General features: G+C 53.8%; 2 protein-coding genes across 2 annotated transcripts in view; one reads left to right on the top strand and one right to left on the bottom strand.

Moving 5' to 3' along the window:
* LOC139604387 (zinc finger protein ZFP2-like) overlaps positions 1–24,577 on the top strand; it is a 521,402-nt gene that overhangs the window by 311,174 nt on the left and 185,651 nt on the right. The window lies entirely within an intron of this gene.
* The window catches only part of LOC139604366 (serine/threonine-protein kinase pim-2-like), a 40,486-nt gene continuing 26,467 nt past the window's right edge, over positions 10,559–24,577 (bottom strand). The window contains exons 3-7 of the mRNA XM_071455539.1: positions 12,437–13,118; positions 12,276–12,326; positions 11,706–12,072; positions 10,914–11,090; positions 10,559–10,665 (exon numbers count right to left, since the gene is read on the bottom strand). Of these exons, the coding sequence (XP_071311640.1) occupies positions 10,559–10,665; positions 10,914–11,090; positions 11,706–12,072; positions 12,276–12,326; positions 12,437–13,118 (1,384 nt within the window). The remainder of the gene's footprint in view (positions 10,666–10,913; positions 11,091–11,705; positions 12,073–12,275; positions 12,327–12,436; positions 13,119–24,577) is intronic.

The raw sequence follows: 24,577 nt of genomic DNA, 5'->3' as shown, positions 1-24,577 counted from the left end.
ATAAAACAAAGCCAGACAAGGCAATGGGGATAATCTACTTCCGATTTCCAAAGAATACTCTGACTTCAACCCTTCTGCCCCTCAACAGAATATTCAGAACCAGTTCCACAAGGATACTTAAGTGTTTAAATCTTACTCTAATTAAAGCTCATGGACTTCACAGGCACTTCAAACAAAGAAAGAACAACAGCAATATTGCAGTCACCTTAATTTTTAAAGATTTGTTTCCAGGCATGTTCACTAAATCACAAATATCTCCTCTTAGTGATTCAGCTTTAAACAGGAGACAAAAAACATTATTCCCTTTTAACTACTTCCTTTAGCCCTGAAATATCTACTGAATGATGCTTTAGGCACTGTTTGGGAACAAATTCAAAAGACCCCAAGGAATTAGATGTGCAGAGTTGATACTTAGCTGACCTCTTCATCTACTTCAGAGCAAAGTTTCACTTGCTGTGAAATTGTATCTGAAACATGAAGAGATTTTGATCAATGTCTTTCTAAAAACTGTAACAGTGAAACTGTATTTAACAGTTACAGATATGAAACTGTGAGACTACTCATGAAAATTAAACCTTGACAATATATAAAAATCTAAAGAAGGTGCATGGCAAATATTCCAATCGTACCTGAATCAGTGATTTCGCCACAGTTCGACACATCAAATGGCAGCTTAAAGTCATCATCTGAGCATCTGTTCAAACCCTGCACAAATTTAAACATTAGTTCCTTATGGGTACATTTGTAAAGAAGAATTATAAAATCCATAAAAAATCCCTACAGATGATGTGAAAATAGAATTGGTCATTAATAAAACAGCTGCCTACAAATTTCAAAGCCCAAGGTATTGGTAATGGCTTTGGAACTCACTTCTTCCTGCCCAGTGGTTGATCAAACTGTTGGTGTCCTGCAGTTTGATTTACAGACTGTGGCCAAAGGGGAGCTTTCAATGCAGGGAACTCAGCAGCTCCTGCCTGTCTGGGCCCTGGTGCATGGCAAAGGACTCAAGGAGAAAAATTACTTTTTTGAAGACCAGTAGTTGATAGTTCTTTTTTGCTTTGCTTCCAAGGGCACTTCTAGACCATATTTGATTATGTTTCAGCATGAAAATACCCTTTTACAAGGTTTTTAAGTCACAGAAGTTCATCCTGTAAACAGCTAACTCATCTGCTGTCAGAATATCCTGTTGAATCTCAACATATTTCATAAGGAGCTTCAACATGAAAAAATAAGTTGTTGAATTCCCATAACTCAGTGTGGGGACAGAACATTTTCACTGCACACCTGATCTGGTGAGACCAAGACACCAACACCAGTGCGAGCATCTGAGTGGGGCCTGTGGGAATCCATCAAATCAGAGGGGTTTGGGAAAGCTGCAAAAGGCAGCCTCAGAGACAGCAGAACTGTGATTAGAGCCAAGCAGGAGCCATGAGATAGGTCAGCAGAAAAATTATTTAAAAAGTAGAAAAGTAAGGGCAAATAGAACAATGGTCTGTGTATTAACGCTTGTCTAGAATAACTCCCTAAGTTACAGAAAAGTTTATCTAGCGAGATATTAGGAAGTTCTAAGCTTAATAATGGAGCTCTGTGCATTGTGTTTTAAGGCTTACAAGCAGCAGGTATTGTATTCAAAAAAGGCAAGCATTGTTTGAACCAAAGGTACCTGTGCTTACAGTGGTTGGATAGAACTACTGTCAATATGCTTTTGCTTTGTGTGATTGGTCAAAAAACTTTGAAAGTAAGTTGTAACATTAAGTTCTTTGTCTGCTGCCTGGGATGTGAGCTGCTGACATCTTCCCATTGTCATCACCATGTAATGAGACTGATGCTGGAAAAGAAAACAGCTCAAGGCAGTTCCTCAGCAGTCCCGTCCCGTTTGTGATTTGTACACAGACCCCGGCCGGCGATAGAGCCCTGCTCGCTCTCTGGGCTGAATTACCCACATCAAGCGCGGACTTACAGCACAGAGCGGATGCTCGAGAAGATGATTCCCTTCAGTTTTGATGGAAAACAACAACAAAAGTCTTTGAAATTCAAACCGAAGATGTCTGTGCATATGCCAGAAACGAGTAGGCAGGAGCCGTCTCGGCCCATGCAGGGGCAGGTGTGTGTGTGCTCCAGGCCGGGGCTGTGCCGGGCACTCCCCGGGCCCAGCACTGTCCCCCCCGCGGCCGAGCGCTCACCTGGGATCTGCCCGCAGACACCTGCCCAGCGCTCAGGCGCGGCGGCATGAACAATTTAAAGCGGTTTTCCTTCTCCATGGCTCCGATAAAAGGGCGGGCGGAGCGGCCCCAGCTCCCGGCGGCCGCTGAGGGCGGGCGCGAAGGGCGGGAAGCGGCAGCGGCCCCTCAGCGCGGGGGCGGGGGCGCCGCCTAGCGGAGCTCGCGGGGCACGGCCCGGGCACGGCCCGGCCGGACAGAGCGGCGGCCGCGGGGCCATCGGCGGGGCCATCGGCGGGGCCATCGGGCGGGGCCATCGGCGGGGCCATCGGCGGGGCCATCGGCGGGGCCATCGGCACCATCGGGGCCATCGGCGGGGTTTGCTCGTCGCCCGTGGACGCCAGAGAGGTCTCGGGGCAGCCCGGGGGCCCGGGCGGGTTGGCGATGTCGCCGTGGTCGCCGGCCGGGGGCAGCACAGCGGGACTTTGGCCGTCGCGGGGAAGGCGGGAGAGGTCTGAGGGGAAGGGGGGGTCCCGCCTGTACGGGGGGAGCTCAGTCCTCCTATGTGAAAAATGCGTATTTTATGATTGGCTTTTCGCAAATATTCAAATGAATATTATATGTGTTATGTCAGAAAGTTATGCTGTATTAATTTTCTTAAGTAGTGTGTTAAATCTAGTTTTGGGGTATTACGTAATGTCAAAATAGAAACTATGCTATGTGAGATACTTTTTTTTAAAAAGAAAGGACTTGCAGCGAGATAGCAGCCACAGGACACCTAAATCTTTCAGAGAAAGAGAATTTATTGCTTTCCTATCAGAGGAAACGAACTTCTTCCTGCCTGCTCAGCCCTGAAGACGCCGTCAGGATTCAGAGGAAGAAGTTGACACTGAACAGACTCCTCGGTTTGAATGGAATTTATGCATCATGTATGAGGTGTATGAATATGCAACAGGTTATTGTTTTTAAGGGTGAATCCTCTCTTAAAGTGTGTCTTTTTTCAGGCTTATTTTGCCCAGAAAAAGGTACCCAGATGTCCGTAACTCTTTGTTTGTATTGTCTCATATTGTCCTAATCCAAAATATCGAAGTTATTATTACTCTAATTATATTGCTCATTTTCTAACCATTTTATTACTATGAAACTTTTAAAGATTTAAAAAACAAGTGATTGGCGTTTTTCACATCCTGTGACCCCCCGGTGTTGTAAATGGCTCCCCCAGAAACATCAGTACATGGGATATTGTGTGTTGGGCGCTGTGTGAAAAACACCAATCACTTGTTTTTAAAAGTTTAAAATTTCAATAGTAAGTAAATTGTTATAAAAACAGTAATATAATTAAAGTAATAAAAATTTGGACAATTAGGATTTAGGAGAATACGTGACAATAAGAACAAAGAGTTATGGATGTCCAAGTACCTTTTTCTGGGCAAAAGCATTGTGATGGTTGGTGGGCATGGAAAGCTGCCCTGGGCCCCTTGCTCAGGGCTGGTGTCAGTGCCCAGAGCCAGAGGGGATCCCTTGCTGGGGGCTGTGCCATGGCCACCTGCCCTGTGCCGCGCTGGCCGCTCGGGCACCAGGAACCAGCAGCCAAGGGCACTGCCAGGGCCAAAGGCCAGGTCAGCCAGACAGAAAGGGGCAGGGCTGGGCACTGTTTCCATGGCAACCGGCACTGGGGGGGACACCTGGGGCACCTGGCCTGGCAGTTGCCATGGAAAGCCCTGGCAGGCACTGAGGGCACAGCCCCTGGCACTGAGACACTGCTGGGCCGGGTGCTGAGCACAGCGCTGAGCACGCAGAGATGGTTTTGTTCTTGCTGAGCTGCAGCACAGCCAAGGCCTGTCCTGCCCCTCGTCCAGCCACGCTGGGGAGGGGCTGGGGCTGAGGGGGAGCTTGGCAGGGGACACAGCCAGGACAGGTGACCCCAGCTGACCCCGGGCACAGCCCAGACCAGAGGACATCATGCTCAGGCTATGAAGGGGGGGAACAAGGAGCAAGGGGGCAATTTTGGAGGGAGGCTTTTTGCCTTCCCAGCTAACACTTAGGCAAGAGGGGGCCCTGTTTCACCAGTGGGCAGGGTCACTACCAAAGACACAGACACCAACTGAAGGAATTGTGGCATTTATATCATGCACAGCTGCAAAGCATTACAAAAGGAAGAGCTCAGCAAAGCACATCATCATTAGCAAAGAATTACAAAAGGATAAGCTCAGCAATCCATCAGAACTCATCATTACATTTTGATGACTAACCCCTTGGTCAAACACTAGAGGTGTTTGTGGCAGACAAAGATTCTGGCTGACTATCAAGGTACACCTTACAGACATCAGTAGTGCTTCAGTGACACCTTTCTTCATTCTTTTTTCTCAATCTCCTTGGAGTTAGGAACAAGAATTCCGTTGTCCATGGAGCTGGCACCTTTTGAATTCCAGAATAATGCCCCCAGGCCCTTTGCTGTTCAGCTTTACCATGTTGTCTGGGGCTAACAAGGCTTGGGGGGCCCTTTCCCCTCTGGCTGGAAGGGGCCGGGTCCCAGTCCCTGAGGGGCACCCAGGCTCCTGGATGCAATTCCTGTGCAAGTCCCTCAGTGTCACAGCAGCCTTCCCATGGAGCCCCGTGGATCAGAGCATTTGCCAAAGGGGCCCTTGGGGCAAACAGGGAGATTTGGTCTGGCAGCATGTGTAAAACAATATCCTGTCAGATCTACTTGTTCTCACACACAATCCTTGGCTGCAGGGACACATTCCCATTGTTCCTGCCCAGCTTTCAGGACTCAGAGTTGTCTTTCCCAGGAGCTGCTCCTTCAGCTGCCTCGGGAGGGCCATTTGGCCTCCGGACCCACGCTCTGGCTCCATTATTAGGACTGCTGCATCCAAACCCTTTATCTCCACAAACGGTGGTGATTGGAGCTGGAGCTCCTTTTTTCACAATCGTTCCTAAAATTGCAATATCAATAATTGTGCTACCCTGTCACAGGGTTGAATAATCCAATCTTGTTCACTATTGTTTAACAGAATTACTGTAATTTCTCCTGGATATTCTGCATCAATTCCTCCTGCCATGACATGAACACTTTGCAAGGCCAAGCTCCAAGGGAGCAGTTACCAAAGCAAAGTGTCCTGGAGGAATCTGAATTCCTGTTTCAGTACTGATGGCTCTCATTTGCTTTGAATTCATCCTCATGAATTCCAATGCATGAAGGCCCAGCCCTGCAGCCTCTGGGCTGGCCCTGCCAGGGGCCATCACAGCCAGAACAATTTCCCAGGCAGTCCAAGTCTCACTGCCCATGGTTGGATTTGCAAATTGGGGGCAGCCGTGCACAGCCAGGGGGTTTCCATTTCCCCCGTGGGCCATTGTTCAGGGCATGGAGCACATCTGGGAGATGGGTTCTCCATGGGCAAAGGTTCCCATCTCCTCATTTTATCAACTGCTCTTTTAACAACCCCTTCACCCGTTCAACCAATCCTGCAGCTTGTGCATAGTCTGGGACATGAAAAACCCTGCAGGCTTCATCCCTGTATTTTTCACAGCAACAGACAAAGCCCTCTGCATCACAGTATCACCAAACCCTGGGGAAATAGCCAATTTCATCCCTTCCTCCTTTTTACATTGTATACAATCTCACATAGTTGACCACTGACAGTAGGGCCCTGGCCAATCCTGTTCTGTAGGGTATTCAGAGTTACATCCCTGAGTAGCCAAAGCTACCAAATTAGTATTGTCATCACTATTTCACATTATTATTATTTCATACATAGATATACATATAGACAGATAGATACAGACATATATATAAAATATATATATATATAAGTATACAAATATATATATATTAAGGTCTTATTATACAATAAATGCATATAGTTAGTTATCATAGTGATATTTCACTGGTACAAATGCAGCTGAGCTCAAGATTAAAACCTTCTTCTCTTGCTCCATGTGGGAGCATTCCAACAATAATTGTTCCTTCTGAAGGTGCTGTTTCCATTGGACTCTTAACAAATTCATCTTTGTCTGCCCAAACCCACAAGTCCTTTTCCTTTTCCATGTGCAATTTTTGGATGCATTTGAAGACATCCAGGGCTGCAGCTTCTTTTACCCGACTGCCCCACTGCTCCCACGGGGCTCCCACCTCAGCCCACTCTAGAGCCAGGGAACTCCAGGGAAGGGCTTCCCATCTGGGAATTTCTGATGGCACTGATGCCTCACATTGACATTGAACAAGTGACATTTGGTTGGGATCTGGCCAGACTGGGCCAGTTTGGTTTGACCAGTGGCCAAAGTCAGCACCAAAGACACAGACTCCAGCTGAAGGAATCAGTGTCATTTCCTGCAGTTCAGAGCAGCAAAGAATCACAAAAGGAGCAGCTCAGCAATGCACCCAATCATCCCCACCAAAGATTGCCTGCAGTGATTAAGAAAGATGCAGCAGCATTTCCCCTCAGCCTTTGCCATCCCCCAGATGCACACAGCAGCTGGGGAAGCTGTCACAGCCAAGGGCTGCAGAGCCACTCCTGGGCACTGGCAATTCCTGCAGGTGCCTCCAGCCCCAGCTGAGGCTCCAGGCCCGCTGGGAGAGGGCCCAGCTCTGACAGTGCTGCATGAACAAACTGACAGCACTGCTCGTGTGCCAACATCTGCTTTCATCCTCCTCTTGGCTCCCTCCCAAAGCCTGGCCAGGCCTCAAGGAGGAGCCAAGGCAGCTGACTTTGATCCTTCAGCCCCACACAAGGCCAGATGTCAGATTTCATGGCCTTCTCTGGCTTCTAAATACACAAAGGTCCATCCATGTTTCACTAAGGAGTGGCTACATCTATCACAGTGCTAATGACCATGCAGATCTCAGCAGGGAGCAGATACAAAGATAACCTTTGCTTGGAAGGTTCCTCCAGAGGCCACCTTTGGCTCAGGGCCTGCTGTCCAGGCCTCACTCAGGGCTGCTGTCCAGGCCTTGGCACTTCAGGGACGTGCTTTAGTGCTGGGCTTGGCACTGCTGGCTGAGCGGCTGCACTGGGTGAGCTCAGAGGGCTTTTCCAACAGAAAGGATTCTGTGATTCCATGATGAGATCCGCTGCATTCAGCTGGGGCTATTTCAGCAGCATTACTTTGCTCCAGAAGTTCCCTCTTGCCCAGCTCCTGTGGCCTGAGGCTTCAGCTCCTTCAGCTGCTGGTGCTGAGCTGCTCATGCTGAACGAGAGCACTCGGAGAGACGAATCCAGTCCATCCAATTCCTTCTGGGACACGCAGAGGGGAGGCTGTGCAAACAGGAGCATTGTTTGCTGTGGCCTCCTCTCTGCCCTTCACGCCTTTCAGCGCTTTGAAGCAGCCAAGAGCTTTCTCCAAGAGTGCAATGGAGCAGCTGTTCCTGCTCGTGGGCCTGGCTCTTCCCAGTCTCTGCCCTTGCCTGCTTCTGTCCCTCTTGCTGTGCCCTCTGTTCCCCCAGGGCTGGCTGGCTGCTGCCCAGGACTGTGGCACTGGCCCAGATCCAGTGCTCCAGAGCCTCCTTTCTGTGCCCCTGGAGCTGCCTGGGCACAGCAGCCTTTTCCATCTGCAAGCTCCCCATGGACAGGGAGTGCCCAGCTGCGTTCCTTGCACAGCCTCCAGGAGCCCAGGGCTGCCATCTCAAGTCCCTGCTGGCACTGGGGGCTCCCAGGTGCCTCAGGCTGCTCTGACACCGCTGCACACGGGAGGGAACAGGGGCAGGGGCTGTGCTGAAAGTCAGCTCCATCTGCTGCTGCTGCTGCTGCTGCTGCTGCTGCTGCTGTGGGGTCATTTGTGCAGCCCTGGCCCAGAGTCAGGGATCAGATGCTGCCAGTCTCTTCCAGCCCTGGCTGCTCAGAGGTTGGGCCTTGGAGCCTCATTGGCCAAAGGCAGCTGCTGCTGGCCCCTCTGTGTGTGCCCGTGTTCAGCAGTGCTGCTCCATCAGTCTGTGCCCAGCAACGGGGAAAAGCCTCAGCCCTGCAGGGCCAGGAGCTGCCGGGCTCTGCCTGAGCAGCTCAGCCAGCAGCAAGGGAGCTGCTCCACACAGGAACCAGGAGCAAAGGACATTCCTTCTGTAGGACATGTTTTCTATTTAAAGGAAAAAAAGGAAAAAGAAAAAAAACTATATAAAATGTGAAAGATGAAAACAAAACCCAAGTGTTAGTGAAAAAGTTCTGAAACTTTGCATTAAGAGGTAAATGATTTTTTTAAAGGGGAACTCAGTTATTTACATTGTAAATGTGCTGATGGCATGGATCCATCTTACTGACCCCAGCAGCCTTTTAAAGATTCTGGGCTTTGTTTCCAACATTGCCATTTGAAATTGTGCTCAAAGCAAGAGGAAATTGCTTTGTGCCCTTCCAGCTCCAAGCAGGACTGGGAATGGAAACTCTGTCAAAGCCCAAATCCTTTAGAAGATGCCCTTCCTTCTCAGCCTGGGAAGGAGCTGCACATTCCCTTTGAAACTGTCAGGGATTTCTTAGAGACACAAAGTCCCACTTAGGGCTTTTTGCTCTGGTTTGGCAGTGCAGAAGGGCAATTCTCCATCCAACAGCTCCAGACTGCACTGCCTCAGGAACACGGCCCACTCGCCAGCTTTGGCCCACTCAGGCACTTCTAGAGGAGGAAGAAAGTGCAATTGCACAATTCCAGGCAATCAAGAAGGAAGAATGGGACAGACAAACACCCTGTGCAGATCCAGGCGTTCAGCTGGGACTGTGGAGGGTTTGGGTTCTTGCCAATTGGATGTGTGTCCCCAGCTGCAATCTCTGGGCCTGCAGCAGAGTCTCACTCAGCTGCCAAAGCAGAAAGCTCAGGCGCTGTGCTCGCAAGGGGCTCGTCTGATGCAAAGCTGTCAGAGCAATGTGAGGGCAGAGCCAGCCCAGCTGGGCCCAGGGCTGAGCCCAGCAGAGCCCTGGCAGAGCCCAGAGCAGCCTCAGCAGCCGCAGAGCCCGGCTGCAAGGAGAGAAAGCAGAAAGTGCCCGTCAGCTGAGGGCTCCTGTGCCCTTGTGCCAAGGCCTGCGGTGCCCAGGCCATGCTGGCTGTGCCCAGAGCTGTGCCCAGAGCTGCCCATCCCTGCTGCCTTTGGCAGCAGAGCAGGAGGGCAGGACATGTGCCCAGCCTGCAGCCAGCCACAGCACATCCAGCCCTCAGCAGCTGCCCAGAGCAGGATGCTCCTGTGCTCGCTGCCATCTCCCAAAAGCTCTGATCCCACCTTGCCAAGCACACAGGGACCCACCTCACGCCAGCCACGGCTGCAAGAAAAGCTGCTCCCAAACCATGGCCTCAGCCTTCTCCAAGGCCACCGCCCATCCACGCCACAGCTGCTCCCAAGCACTTCCCCATCTGCACTGGACCACCTGGAACGCTTCCTCTGGAAAAACAAACAACACATTCTTGAAAAGAGATTACAGACAAAAAAGGAAAACAAGAAAAACGGGAAAAACTCTTATCTCTGTCAGGGCCTTGAGGAAGGCCAACTCCTACATGGTAGGGAAAAACCCAGCCATGGGTGAGGGAAGCCCACACTTTCTCACTTCCACCCAGCACTGCCCCCCAAAATCACGGTGATCCCAAAGCAAACAAGGGCAGTGCAGCAGCCCAGCCCTTCCTTGCCTGCACAGCAAAGCAGCCCCTGCACAGCTTCTGGAGTCCCACCTCTGCTCACACCATGGGGCTTTGCTTGTGTCCGGCTGGCTGCCCCAGCCCCAGCCCCAGCCCAGGCCACGGTGGCTGCTGGGGGCTGTTGGCAGGGCCAGGAGCCCACTCCCATTTCGTACCCAGCCCAGCCCATGCCCCAGCCCTGCCAAAAGCAGCTGGGCAGCGACTGAAGAATGAGTTGCATCTGCCCCAGCAGAGGGGGAACCTTTGCTTCCCAGCCAGGCTGGGCCATGCCCAAATCTGGCAGCATTTCCCCGGGTGGGGACTCACCTGCAAATTCCCTGTGGAGTCTGGCTTTGAAGAAGGTGCCAGAATCAAAGTCCATCACCTTCAGCCTCCAGTGGCCAGGCTGAGGAAGAGCTTCTCATCCTTGATGTCATCCTGGCTGTCTCCAGCAGCAGCAGCAGCAGCAGCAGCAGCAGCAGCAGCAGCAGCAGCAGCATCCCCACCCGGTACAGCTTCTCCAGGGGCTCCTTCTCCTTCCCTGGGGGCAGACCAGGCTCTCAGTGCTCTGCCCAGGGCCCCAGCTGTCAGGGAACCAGCACAAGCAAAACCAGCTTGGATGGCGGCCACCAGTGCTGGGCAGAGCAGCTCAGCTGCAGCACAAGGGCTGCGTGTGCCCATCCCATGACCCTGTGCAGTGACACATGCAGCACAAAAAGGTCTGGGTTCCTTTGCTTCTGATTGCCAAGGCATGTGTGGAGCTGCAGCTTACCAGGGCCCTGCATCAAAGTGTGCCTGTGGCTCTCTCCCTTCTTCTACGGCCGAGGAATATCCTGCACCCAAGGATCACAGAACAGGTCTTCTAATGTGGGTCTTTCCAAGGAGTTCACGGATAAACACCACCTGATCAGATCTTTGCACTCTGGGCAGAGAAAGCAGAAACTGCCGGTCAGCCAGAGAAGGCTCCTGTTGGCTTTGCCCCACTATTGCCATGCCCAGGCCATTCTGGATGCACTCAGGGCTGGGCCTAAACTTTCCCATCAATTCCCTGTTTTGGAGGAGAGCAGGACATGTGCCACCTCCTCAGCAGCTGCCAGAGCGGGATGCTCACGAGCCCGCTGCTGGCTCCCAGCCCTGGGATTCCCCCCGTGCCCAGAGAAGAGGATCCACCTTGAGAGAGCCCTTGTGGCAGCGGGAGCTGGCCCCAGCTGAGGTTCCGGCCCCTCCTGAAAGGGTGCTCCCCGCAGACCATCTGGTGCAGCAGGATGCCCAGGGACCAGATCGTTGCTGCCTCGCCATGGTACCAGCCAAAGTCGTTCCATTCCGGGGGGCTGTAGGACGGTGTTCCTATGGAATACAGATGGAGTTCAGCAGGGGGATGCTGCTGCTCCCAGAGCCTGGCCCCAGCATCCCTGGGCCTGCGGGGGCTGCATCAGTGGCACACAGGGTGACCACTGCCCTCTCGCCAGCACCTGGGACTTGTGCACAAACTAAGGCTTGGAAAAGAAGCCACTGGTGTCAGAAGAGGGAAGCCTGACCATGACATGCAAAGGAAGAACCCACTCACTGCTGGTGAAAACATGCCCCTATCCTCCATGTCTGCATTGCCCCAAAAATATTAGGAAGCCAAGGCAAACAGGGCGAGTGGAGCAGTGCAAGCCCTTCCTCTCGCCTGCACACCAAACTGGCTGGGGCACAGGTTCCTCCCCGCTCTCTGCTACCCCCACCCAGGGGGGTTTTGGTCGGGCTGGCTGCCCCAGCCCAGCCCCAGTCCTGGGCAGAGTGGCTGGCAAAGGCTGCCAGCAGGGCTGGAAGATGGCTCCCCACCCAGCCCCGCTCTAAAGCAACTCAGCTGAAGACTCAGTCCCCTGACTGGCAGCAAAAGGGAGAATCCCCGCTTGGGCTGGGAGATGTTGGGCCATGAGATCCCGGGACCAGGAGTACACCCTTACATGGGCTCACCTGCAAAGTGGGTGTAGGCTGTCTCTTGCAGGTAGGTGCCACAGCCAAAGTCGATCAGTTTGGCCTGCCCGGTGGCCAGGTCAAGCACGATGTTCCCTGGCTTGATGTCGCGGTGCAGGACCCCGCAGCTGGTGCAGTGCCACACGGCCTCCAGCACCTGGCGGAACAGCTCCCGCGCCACCTCCTCGGGCAGGAACTGCCGTGCCTCAATGAAACGCTGCAGGTCCTGACACCGCTCTGGCCGCTCCATCACCATCACGATGTGGTTGGGGAGCTCGAGCCACTCCAGGAGCTGCACCACGCCGGGGAAGCCAGTGGACACCTTGGCTAGCAGCACGATCTCCAGCGGGGCCCTGCTGCCGTCGGGCTGCGGGAGGAGCACGATGCCCTCAGTGGGGCCGATGCCGTGCCAGGCCTGGGGAAGCCCTGAGCCAGCCCGGGATGCTCTGCGCCCTGCGCTGCGCCCACGCCCGCTCCCCCTCGAGGCGTCCTGGCGGCTTCCACCGTGCCGGGCCTCGGCTCATCCCCGCCCGGCAGCCCCGGCTGCTGCCGCTGGCCCCGCTCACTCACCAGCTCGCCCCAGTGCCGGACGCGGTTCCGTGGCACCCTCTTGATGGCCACCTGCAAGCCAAGGACAGCAGCGGGCTCAGCTCGCCGCCCGCCCTGCCCAGCCCCATCCTCCTCCTCCTCCGCCCCCTCGTCCTGCGCCCGCCGCCGGCCCCGCCGCTCACCGGGGCGCCGTCCGAGAGCCGCGTGGCCGCGAAGACGCTGCCGAATCCTCCGCGCCCCAGCAGCGAACCCAGGCGGTAGCGCTCCTGCAGGGCCTCGGGCGCCGTCCCTGCGGGCGGGACGCGGCTGTCAGCGCTCGGCCCGGGGCCAGCAACGGCCCCCGAGCGCCCCTCAGCCGCCCCGGGCCGGCCATGCCCAGGCGTTCGCTCCTCGCAACGCGGCACGGGAGGCTCGGGGCCGGCGGCCGCGCTGCCGAGCGGCGGAGCTCGGGCCGGGGAAGCCGCAGCGGAGGCGGCGGCAGCGGCCGCGCCGCCTGTGTCCTCCGCGGGCCCCGGGAGGGGCCGGGGCCGGGGCCGGGCTCGGGGCTGGAGCCTGCCTCGGGGCCGGGGCCGGGCTCGGGCCAGGCGGAGGCAAAGGGCGGCGATGCCGCCCCCGCACACGGCACTGATGCCCGCCCAGCAGCGCCACCGCCAGTAGGGCCAGAGCCGGGCGGAGGCGAGACCGCGGCGGGACGGGCGGGGCCGGGCACGGGGCAGCCCCGCCCGGGGCCGGGGGCGGGCCGGGGGCATGGCCCGGCCCGGCAGGGGGAGAGGGAGGCGGGGAGAGGAGAGGGAGGCGGGGAGAGGAGAGGGACGCCGGGCGAGGGACCCCGGGAGAAGGGTGCCCGACGGCGGGAAAGGGAGACTCAGAGACAGAAAGAGAGAAAGACCAAGAAAGAGAGACAGAGAAAGAAAGAGAGAAAGAGAAAGAGTTATAGAGTTATCTGCTTTTGTTTCTTCTGCCGCTGCTGCCGCCGCTGCTGCTGCCGCCGCTGCCGCCGCTGCAACTGAAGCACCGGGGCCGTTCGTCCCCGTGTCCGTTCCCCGCTCGCCCCACGAGCCCCACGTTCGAGCCCCGCGCGCCCCGGGCACAGCCCCTGAGTCTGTCCAAACACGGGAACTTTGCAGCCTTGAGCCCAGGTGCAGAGCCCTGACTCCTGCACACTGGCACAGCAATCCCCTCGCTTGCTGCTCTGCATTGGCCTGGCTGAGGGGCAAACACTGGCGGGACACCTTCCCTTGGGCTAGGATTCCTACCTGAGCCCAGCACTGCACTTACATCTCCAGTGTTGCCTTCCAGTAAAAACAGGGGAAGCAAAACTGTGTGTGGCTCATGGTATTTTAGAGTGTCTAAAAATCCCTAAGTCACCGATCTTAGAGGTACAGTGCATCTGGAATTACTGGGATGGAGAAGTAGTGCAACATGGAAAAGGGGAGCATAGAAATAAATAAAGGAAAACATCTTGGATTGTTTCTTTCATTTTCATTTCCCTTCTGGAAAGCTGTTCCTGTTTTCCAGGAATCTTCTCCTGTCTGCTCTTGCCAAGAATCTCTCCTGGAGAACAAGGTCAAGCTCCTGTCCCAAGATTTGCCACCAGCTGCAGCTTCTCTTGGCTTTCCACACTGCACAGTGTCTGCAGCAGGACTTTTGCAGCAAAGCAGGACAAATGTTTGGAGAACTTTACATGTCCTTTCTTTTCCTGGTGGGCTGGGGTGTTGTGCCACTGGTGATGTTTCCATTGTGACTGTTTGTGCTGCTTTAGGGCAAATTTTGGGAGGAAACCTCCAAAAGGGGTCCGTCTAGAAAGCAACTTCAACCGGCCTCTCCTCCTACTAGTTCCGGAAAAAACTTCCTTGGAGAAAAGTTGAGAAAACCAGGTTATTTAACAAGTAAAGTATTCCCAAGCATGAAAAATGAATAATATTAAATAAAACCTCTGACAGTGCTGAAGAGTTGGCAAATTCAGAGACTCCTTTTTGTGGGTTGTAGTTGGCTCACTCGGTCTCTTCTAAGTCCCTCTGGTGCTGGAATGCAGCGTCCCAGACCTCAGTGGGCCACAGGTGTGAGCTGCAGGTGTTTTTCTGGGTTTTCAGTCCAGAGCAGGTTTCAACAGTTCCAAGAAAAAGGAAAGTCCCAGTCCCAGGAACTTCTCTGCCTAAGCTAGCTAAAACCAAATTGCTGGACCAGGGCTGTGAAGGCACTGGGAAATTTCCAAATCTGGGCACTGGTGGTCCCAGCAAACACCAGATCTGGATGGTGCTGGAGCCAGAACCTGGAAATTTCCAACTTTTGGCTTTCTGTGTTAGCAAATCACTGCACTTGGGCTGTGCTGGCACCAGGAAGTTTTCAGATCTGGGCGCTGGCGCTGCCAGCAAACACCAGATCTGGGTGGTGTCGTTGGCAGTGACAGAAATCTGCCGGATTTGGGCTCTGCTGGCACCGGGAAATTTCCAAATCTGGGTACTGGCATAGCAAACACAAGATGTGGGCAGTGCCAGAGCCAGTAGCAGAAAGTGGCCGGGTTTTAGTTTTCTTTGCCAGAAAATTGCTGCATTTGGGTCGTGCTCGCACCAGGAAATTGCCAGATGTGGGCACTGGCAGTGCCAGCGCACACCAGATCTTGGTGGGGTATTTGCCACTACCAGGAAATTGCCAAATGTGAACTTTCTGTGCCAGCAAACTGCTGGAATTGTGCTGTGCAGGCATCTGAAAAATTCCAGATCGGGGCACTGGCGGTGTCAGCACACACGAGATCGGAGTAGTGTAGGCACCAGGTATTTGCCTGGTTTTGGCTTTCTGTGCCAGCCAATTGCTGGACTTGGGCTGTGTGGCACAGGGAAATGTTCAGATCTGGGAATGGGCAGTGCCATCAAACACCAGGTCTGGGTGGTGACAGTCTTGGCACCAGGAAATTGCTGCGTTTTGTCTTCTTTTTCCAAAAAAACTGCTGCACTTGGGCTGTGTTAGAACCGATAAATGTCCAGACTGGGGTACAGGCGGTGGCAGCAAACACCAGATCTTGGCATTGCCAGTGCCAGCAGTGGGAAATTGCCAGATTTTGACTTTCTTTACCAGAAAATTACTGGACTTGGCTCTGCCAGAACAATGGAATTTCCAGGTCTGGGCACTTGAGGTGGCAGCAAACACCAGATCTGGGCGGTGCCAGACCCAGTAATGTTGGAAATGAATTTGTAGAGAATTTTTAAGGTTTGATAGAAGGTTTCTATAGTATGTATGCAAGTGTCACAATCCATCCTTACGAACGGGTTTCGTGATGGTTCGTGGGTTGATCTCAGAGTGCAAAAAACACCGACACGGTAAAGGGGGCTGCAGTGATAATCAAAAGAAATGTACCTTTATTGAATAACCACAAGAAAATGCATTGGGGAGGAATTGGGGAAAAGGGAAAAAGAGGGAGGAAGAGAAAGGAAGGTATAGAGCTACCAAACATAGAAAAGGCACAGTCCTTTGATGTCCAGCCAATGGAGTTCACCAGGTCACGTCTGGGGAGATCTCAGGGTTGCAGTTCATCTGAACTCTTATTATACTCTTTTTGTTGATGGGGGAAGGGGTAAAACTTGAAACCGAATCAGAGGTAGTCTATTGTGTTTTTGGGGAAAAAATGGTATTTAGAGAAGGGTACACACAGTCCATGTTCTCTGCAGTGGGCGAGAGCCATTGTCTTCTTGGTCCACTGCTCGCACCTGCAACATCCATCTTGCTTTGGTTAGCTTGCCTCCCCCACACACCTCCCCCAGGTTAGGGGTCTCAGTCCCAGTCCTTGGAAAGAGTGTGGGGGGGCCTTTTCACACAGGGATTTCATGTCTCGGTCTTTGATGGAGAGGCCTTGTACATCTCAGTCTGTCTGTCACGGCCGTTGTAAGACAAGTCAGGGGTCTTCTGTGGGGGACCACCCAAAACTCAGGAGAAGTCCAGCCAGGCCGAGAGGTGGGACAACTTCCAAGGCTATTGTTGCAAAAAGGCAAGGGGCCCCCTTCTTCCTTTCATTGGGTTCAGTGTAGCATACAGCAAACACACCTGTGAACAATAGCTTAGCAATGCCAGCAGCTGTGCTCAGGTCTCGGGGCCCTTGGCATGTAACTTTCTCCAACAGGGCCAGAAACTTCAGACAAGGGGCTTTTCTTCAGTGGTCCCCAATGACGATCGTGAGGCAGATGAGAGAAACTTCGGACAGAGTCTCACACCTACATTACATGGACGACGTACTAATCTGTGCTTCCACCAAGTCTTACTCAGACACAGCACTTTCCAAGACTGTCGCAGCTGTCGAAAGCGCGGGGTTTCAGATAGCTCAGGAAAAAATCCAGCTATGGAGCCCATGGAAGTACCTCGGGTTTTTAATCACAGGAAGGACCGTCGTGCCTCAACCTCTGTCCATCAACGAGCACCCCCAGACATTAAGAGACACGCAACAGCTGTGCGGCGTCATCACGTGGATCCGACCTCTCCTGGGCCTCACCACAGAAGAACTGGCACCGCTCTTTGACCTTCTACGAGGAGACGGCGACCTGGCTTCCCCACGCTCGCTAACGCCAGAAGCCTGGGAGGCTTTGGAGAGAGTCGCCAGCGCCGTCAAACACCGCCAGGCGCATCGGACAGACCGGTCCCTTCCCCTCAGCCTCGGTATTTTTGGTAAGTGCCCAAACTTCCATGTGCTGCTCTTTCAGTGGGATGATACTTCAAAAACCCCACTCATCATCATCATTGAGTGGCTTTTTCTGCTGCACCAGCCACATCAAACAGTTACCACCCCACCAGAACTTGTAGCCAAACTTATTATTAAAGGCTGCCATTCGCGTCTCTGGGTCCACCCCTGAGTATAACTGAAAACTCTTCCTTAATCTTTCCAACCATTCAGTGGGGGTCTCATCTTTTCCTTGGCACTCTTTGAATGCCTTGCTTATGTTTTGTCCCCAGGGCACAGCCTCTTGTATGCCCTGGGTTGTGATGGTTCTTAAGTCCTGCATATGACCACGATGGTTGGGGTCCTGCTTGTTCCAGTTGGGATTTTGCAAGGGCCATTTCACATCAGCTGCGGGACCTTGAACATGTTGGGGGTCCCAAATCCTCATTCCTGCCCTTCTAATCATCCCTCTCTCCTCTGTTGTAAATAGGATGCCTAGAATGGATTGCATCTCTACCCAAGTATATCTGTTTGGCCCTAGGAACTGATCCACTCTTTCTGCTACTCCTACGGGGTCTTCTAATAATTTTCCCATCTCTTTCTTAAACTTGCAGACATCTCCTGAGTTCAAGGGAACAGTGACAAACCCCATCCCAGCTTGAGGTCCTCCTAATGCTATTTCCCTGAGAGGGAACAGCCCACTGCTCTCTCCTTCCTCAATTACTGTCCTCATCTGACTCCAAGTACGCCTTCTGCAATCCGGGGAGTCCGTGACCTGCTGTCTATTAGGGGCCGATATCAGGGGTGCATTTGGGAGGGGTTCAGGGGGAGCTGGTGGTATATACAGGGGAGGATAAATAGGAACATATTCCTCCGGTCGAGACTTTTTCTTTTTGTCTTCCTCCCCTTGTTCCCTTAAGGGGGAACAACCTAGCCGTTTGCTCATTACTTCCTACCAACCATAATTTAGCATATGCACTCTCCTCTGGGTTCACTGGCTCTTTAGAATTCACATAAATGTTCAGGGCTTGACAGACCCAATCCTGGAAGGATCCAAAAATGGGCCAGTATATACTTCCTGAATCCAGATTCTTACCTCCCTGTACTACCATGCAATAATTTATCATTTTTGCCTTATCCTTCCCCTTTCTGGAAGGCAAGTCATCCCAATACTTGATCATTAATCTTAACGGACTGTCCTTAGGTATTGGGGGTAACTGGGGACCCTCCCACATGGGATCAGAAGGCTTGCTCTTCTTCTGCCCCATCTTCCAAGGCACCTCCACACACACACACACACACACACAAAACCCCTCGGTCATGGCTCGCTCCCTCGCGGGCTACGAGAACCGCACTACTAGAGGGTCCCTCTCACGTCGTCCGCAGGTGGACGTCTCATTCACTGTGCCCTGGGATCCCAACCCCAACCGAGCGGTTCACCTCGTATACTCACGCGTCCTGCGTCGTCGCTCGGATCTTCGTGCACAAAGTTTACAGGGTTACCGGTGTTTTCCTTGCTTATTCCCGAATTTAGGTTCATCAGTTCAGATGAGGGGTCGGGTGAGAAGGCCAGGGCCACCAGGTGGTGGGGCACACCCCCAGGATTCTCGAACCAACCCTGTTTTCTGGATCCAAGTCACGGCACCAAATTGTGATAAACGAGTCCACTGGATTTAAGGATCATATAATTATATTTATTATTATGCAAGCGAGAATAAGCAAAGTTCAGCGCTGGGCGGCCGGGAGTCTCCGCTCCTCTAGGCTCGCGCCGTTCCTATCCCCAAGGTTCGCCTTTTATTGCCTTCTTCTCCCGGGTTCAGGGATGACGTGGTCTGTCTTTTGCGCTTGCTCGTTCACTTGCTAGGGGGTCTTTTTCTGCCTTCTGGTGGTCGTGGGATGAAGGCTCCAAGTCTTCCTCTTTAACCGCTGAGTGAACTTTCCCTTATAAGGCATATCTATACAGTAGAATTTTCAGAAAACTATACAATTCCTGCAAGCCTAAGCAATTCTTGCAAGTTTAAGGATTGTTGTTACAGCCTTCCTCTGTGACCGCTGGGTGAACTTTCCCTTATAAGGTATATCTTTACCATGGAATTCCCAAAGCACTATACGATTCCTGCAAGCCAAGCAACCATGTGTGGCTGCACATTTAAGAATCAAGCTGTTTTAGCTATTTAGTTATTGCTTTTATATTGTATAATTATGTAGCTATTGATTTAATTAATGAACAAACGTATTGCTACTTATTACATCCAATTTGTGTTGAATTGGAGCTGGGTTGGGAATTGTTGTTTTGGGGTGAGTTGATGGGTGTTTGTTGTGGGTCCTGGGGAGGGGAGGTCCAGGGTTTGGTGGGGGTGATAGTCAAAGGGGGGCGGGAGGTGATTGGACAGGGGACTTGACCAATCATTCGATGTCCTGAGAAAATGATTGGTCCAGAATGAATATCGATAAGGACCAATGAGAACACCGGAAAACGACCAATCAACGTGCGGATCCAAACCCCACCAATCCTGGACCTGAGAGGGGTTATGAAATGAGGGTTTTGACTGGGTTGGGGTTCTTCTCCTTCTGGGGGATGTACTATATGGGGGAGAACCCAGCGTGCTTGGGACACATCATTATCTTTGGGTTGTTGTGTGGGAGTTTGGGGTTATCTCAGACTCCCTGTCCTCTGTAGTTTGTTTTGATAAACGAGGGCCTGTTTCCTTCTCAAGATCTGGCCTCGTTCGAATTCATAACAGCATGGTTTTCACCAGCACTGAGTGGGTTCTTCCTTGTCATGGTTGGGTCTTGCCAGGGTTTCCACAGCCCTCTTCTAACACCAGTGGCTTCTTTTCCAAGCCCAAGTTTGTGCACAAGTCCCAGGTGCTGGCGAGAGGGCAGTGGTCACCCTGTGTGCCACTGATGCAGCCCCCGCAGGCCCAGGGATGGTGGGGCCAGGCTCTGGGAGCAGCAGCATCCCCCTGCTGAACTCCATCTGTATTCCATAGGAACACCATCCTACAGCCCCCCGGAATGGAACGACTTTGGCTGGTACCATGGCGAGGCAGCAACGATCTGGTCCCTGGGCATCCTGCTGCACCAGATGGTCTGCGGGGAGCACCCTTTCAGGAGGGGCCGGAACCTCAGCTGGGGCCAGCTCCCGCTGCCACAAGGGCTCTCTCAAGGTGGATCCTCTTCTCTGGGCACGGGGGGAATCCCAGGGCTGGGAGCCAGCAGCGGGCTCGTGAGCATCCCGCTCTGGCAGCTGCTGAGGAGGTGGCACATGTCCTGCCCTCCTCCAAAACAGGGAATTGATGGGAAAGTTTAGGCCCAGCCCTGAGCACATCCAGAATGGCCTGGGCATGGCAATAGTGGGGCAAAGCAGACAGGAGCCTTCTCTGGCTGACCGGCAGTTTCTGCTTTCTCTGCCCAGAGTGCCAAGATCTGATCAGGTGGTGTTTATCCGTGAACTCCTTGGAAAGACCCACATTAGAAGACCTGTTCTCTGATCCTTGGGTGCAGGATATTCCTCGGCCATAGAAGAAGGGAGAGAGCCACAGGCACACTTTGATGCAGGGCCCTGGTAAGTTGCAGCTCCACACATGCCTTGGCAATCAGAAGCAAAGGAACCCAGACCTTTTTGTGCTGCCTGTGTCACTGCACAGGGTCATGGGATGGGCACACGCAGCCCTTGTGCTGCAGCTGAGCTGCTCTGCCCAGCACTGGTGGCCACCATCCAGGCTGGTTTTGCTTGTGCTGGTTCCCTGACAGCTGGGGCCCTGGGCAGAGCCCTGAGAGCCTGGTCTCCCCCCAGGGAAGGAGAAGGAGCCCCTGGAGAAGCTGTACCGGGTGGGGATGCTGCTGGTGCTGCTGCTGGTGCTGGTGCTGCTGCTGGAGACAGCCAGGATGGCACCAAGGATGAGAAGCTCTTCCTCAGCTTGGCCACTGGAGGCTGAAGGTGATGGACTTTGATTCTGGCACCTTCTTCAAAGCCAGACTCCACAGGGAATTTGCAGGTGAGTCCCCACGCGGGGAAATGCTGCCAGATTTGGGCATGGCCCAGCCTGGCTGTGAAGCAAAGGTTCCCCCTGTGCTGGGGCAGATGCAACTCATCCTTCAGTCGCTGCCCAGCTGCTTCTGGCAGGGCTGGGGCATGGGCTGGGCTGGGTACGAAATGGGAGTGGGCTCCTGGCCCTGCCAACAGCCCCCAGCAGCCACCGTGGCCTGGGCTGGGGCTGGGGCTGGGGCAGCCATCCCGACACAAACAAAGCCCCATGGTGGGAGCAGAGGTGGGACTCCAGAAGCTGTGCAGGGGCTGCTTTGCTCTGCAGGCAAGGAAGGGCTGGGCTGCTGCACTGCCCTTGTTTGCTTTGGGATCACCGTGATTTTGGGGGGCAGTGCAGGGTGGAAGTGAGAAAGTGTGGGCTTCCCTCAGCCATGGCTGGGTTTTTCCCTACCATGTAGGAGTTGGGCCTTCCTCAAGGCCCTGAGAGAGATAAGAGTTTTTCCTGTTTTTCTTGTTTTCCCTTTTTGTCTCTAATCTCTTTTCAAGAATGTGTTGTTTGTTTTTCCAGAGGAAGCGTTCCAGGTGGTCCAGTGCGGATGGGGAAGTGCTTGGGAGCAGCTGTGGCGTGGATGGGCGGTGGCCTTGGAGAAGGCTGAGGCCATGGTTTGGGAGCAGCTTTTCTTGCAGCCGTGGCTGGCGTGAGGTGGGTCCCTGTGTGCTTGGCAGGGTGGGATCAGAGCTTTTGGGAGATGGCAGCGAGCACAGGAGCATCCTGCTCTGGGCAGCTGCTGAGGGCTGGATGTGCCGTGGCTGGCTGCAGGCTGGGCACATGTCCTGCCCTCCTGCTCTGCTGCCAAAGGCAGCAGGGATGGGCAGCTCTGGGCACAGCTCTGGGCACAGCCAGCATGGCCTGGGCACCGCAGGCCTTGGCACAAGGGCACAGGAGCCCTCAGCTGACGGGCACTTTCTGCTTTCTCTCCTTGCAGCCGGGCTCTGCGGCTGCTGAGGCTGCTCTGGGCTCTGCCAGGGCTCTGCTGGGCTCAGCCCTGGGCCCAGCTGGGCTGGCTCTGCCCTCCCATTGCTCTGACAGCTTTGCATCAGACGAGCCCCTTGTGAGCACAGCGCCTGAGCTTTCTGCTTTGGCAGCTGAGTGAGACTCTGCTGCAGGCCCAGAGATTGCAGCTGGGGACACACATCCAATTGGCAAGAACCCAAACCCTCCACAGTCCCAGCTGAACGCCTGGATCTGCACAGGGTGTTTGTCTGTCCCATTCTTCCTTCTTGATTGCCTGGAATTGTGCAATTGCACTTTCTTCCTCCTCTAGAAGTGCCTGAGTGGGCCAAAGCTGGCGAGTGGGCCGTGTTCCTGAGGCAGTGCAGTCTGGAGCTGATGGATGGAGAATTGCCCTTCTGCACTGCCAAACCAGAGCAAAAAGCCCTAAGTGGCACTTTGTGTCTCTAAGAAATCCCTGACAGTTTCAAAGGGAATGTGCAGCTCATTCCCAGGCTGAGAAGGAAGGTCGTCTTCTAAAGGATTTGGGCTTGGACAGAGTTTCCATTCCCAGTCCTGCTTGGAGCAGGAAGGGCACAAAGCAATTTCCTCTTGCTTTGAGCACAATTTCAAATGGCAATGTTGGAAACAAAGCCCAAAATCTTTTCAAAGGCTGCTGAGGTCAGTAAGATCCACGCCATCAGCACATTTACAATGTAAATAACTGAGTTCCCCTTTAAAAAAGATCATTTACCTCTTAATGCAAAGTTTCAGAAGTTTTTCACTAACACTTGGGTTTTGTTTTCATCTTTCACATTTTATATAGTTTTTTTTCTTTTTCCTTTTTTTCCTTTAAATAGAAAACATGTCCTACAAAAGGAGTGTCCTTTGCTCCTGGTTCCTGTGTGGAGCAGCTCCCTTGCTGCTGGCTGAGCTGCTCAGGCAGAGCCCGGCAGCTCCTGGCCCTGCAGGGCTGAGGCTTTTCCCCGTTGCTGGGCACAGACTGATGGAGCAGCACTGCTGAACACGGGCACACACAGAGGGCCCAGCAGCAGCTGCCTTTGGCCACCTGAGGCTCCAAGGCCCAACCTCTGAGCAGCCAGGGCTGGAAGAGACTGGCAGCATCTGATCCCTGACTCTGGGCCAGGGCTGCACAAATGACCCCACAGCAGCAGCAGCAGCAGCAGCAGATGGAGCTGACTTTCAGCACAGCCCCTGCCCCTGTTCCCTCCTGTGTGCAGCGGTGTCACAGCAGCCTGAGGCACCTGGGAGCCCCCAGTGCCAGCAGGGACTTGAGATGGCAGCCCTGGGCTCCTGGAGGCTGTGCAAGGAACGCAGCTGGGCACTCCCTGTCCATGGGGAGCTTGCAGATGGAAAAGGCTGCTGTGCCCAGGCAGCTCCAGGGGCACAGAAAGGAGGCTCTGGAGCACTGGATCAGTGCCAGTGCCACAGTCCTGGGCAGCAGCCAGCCAGCCCTGGGGGAACAGAGGGCACAGCAAGAGGGACAGAAGCAGGCAAGGGCAGAGACTGGGAAGAGCCCGGCCCGCGAGCAGGAACAGCTGCTCCATTGCACTCTTGGAGAAAGCTCTTGGCTGCTTCAAAGCGCTGAAAGGCGTGAAGGGCAGAGAGGAGGCCACAGCAAACAATGCTCCTGTTTGCACAGCCTCCCCTCTCCGTGTCCCAGAAGGAATTGGATGGACTGGATTCGTCTCTCCGAGTGCTCTCGTTCAGCATGAGCAGCTCAGCACCAGCAGCTGAAGGAGCTGAAGCCTCAGGCCACGGGAGCTGGGCAAGAGGGAACTTCTGGAGCAAAGTAATGCTGCTGAAATAGCCCCAGCTGAATGCAGCGGATCTCATCATGGAATCACAGAATCCTTTCTGTTGGAAAAGCCCTCTGAGCTCACCCAGTGCAGCCGCTCAGCCAGCAGTGCCAAGCCCAGCACTAAAGCACGTCCCTGAAGTGCCAAGGCCTGCACAGCAGCCCTGAGTGAGGCCTGGACAGCAGGCCCTGAGCCCAAGGTGGCCTCTGGAGGAACCTTCCAAGCAAAGGTTACCTTTGTATCTGCTCCCTGATGAGATATGCATGGTCATTAGCACTGTGATAGATGTAGCCACTCCTTAGTGAAACATGGATGGACCTTTGTGTATTTAGAAGCCAGAGAAGGCCATGAAATCTGACATCTGGCCTTGTGTGGGGCTGAAGGATCAAAGTCAGCTGCCTTGGCTCCTCCTTGAGGCCTGGCCAGGCTTTGGGAGGGAGCCAAGAGGAGGATGAAAGCAGATGTTGGCACACTAGCAGTGCTGTCAGTTTGTTCATGCAGCACTGCCAGAGCTGGGCCCTCTCCCAGCAGGCTTGGAGCCTCAGCTGGGGCTGGAGGCACCTGCAGGAATTGCCAGTGCCCAGGAGTGGCTCTGCAGCCCTTGGCTGTGACAGCTTCCCCAGCTGCTGTGTGCATCTGGGGGATGGCAAAGGCTGAGGGGAAATGCTGCTGCATCTTTCTTAATCACTGCAGGCAATCTTTGGTGGGGATGATTGGGTGCATTGCTGAGCTGCTCCTTTTGTGATTCTTTGCTGCTCTGAACTGCAGGAAATGACACTGATTCCTTCAGCTGGAGTCTGTGTCTTTGGTGCTGACTTTGGCCACTGGTCAAACCAAACTGGCCCAGTCTGGCCAGATCCCAACCAAATGTCACTT

Source organism: Agelaius tricolor, unplaced genomic scaffold (genome assembly GCF_023055355.1).
Source record: "Agelaius tricolor isolate 1412-34295 unplaced genomic scaffold, bAgeTri1.0.p SCAF_50, whole genome shotgun sequence".
Classification (NCBI taxonomy): domain Eukaryota; kingdom Metazoa; phylum Chordata; class Aves; order Passeriformes; family Icteridae; genus Agelaius; species Agelaius tricolor.
Note: the sequence above shows the minus strand (reverse complement) of the source record. Positions and strands in the feature narration are given on the sequence as shown.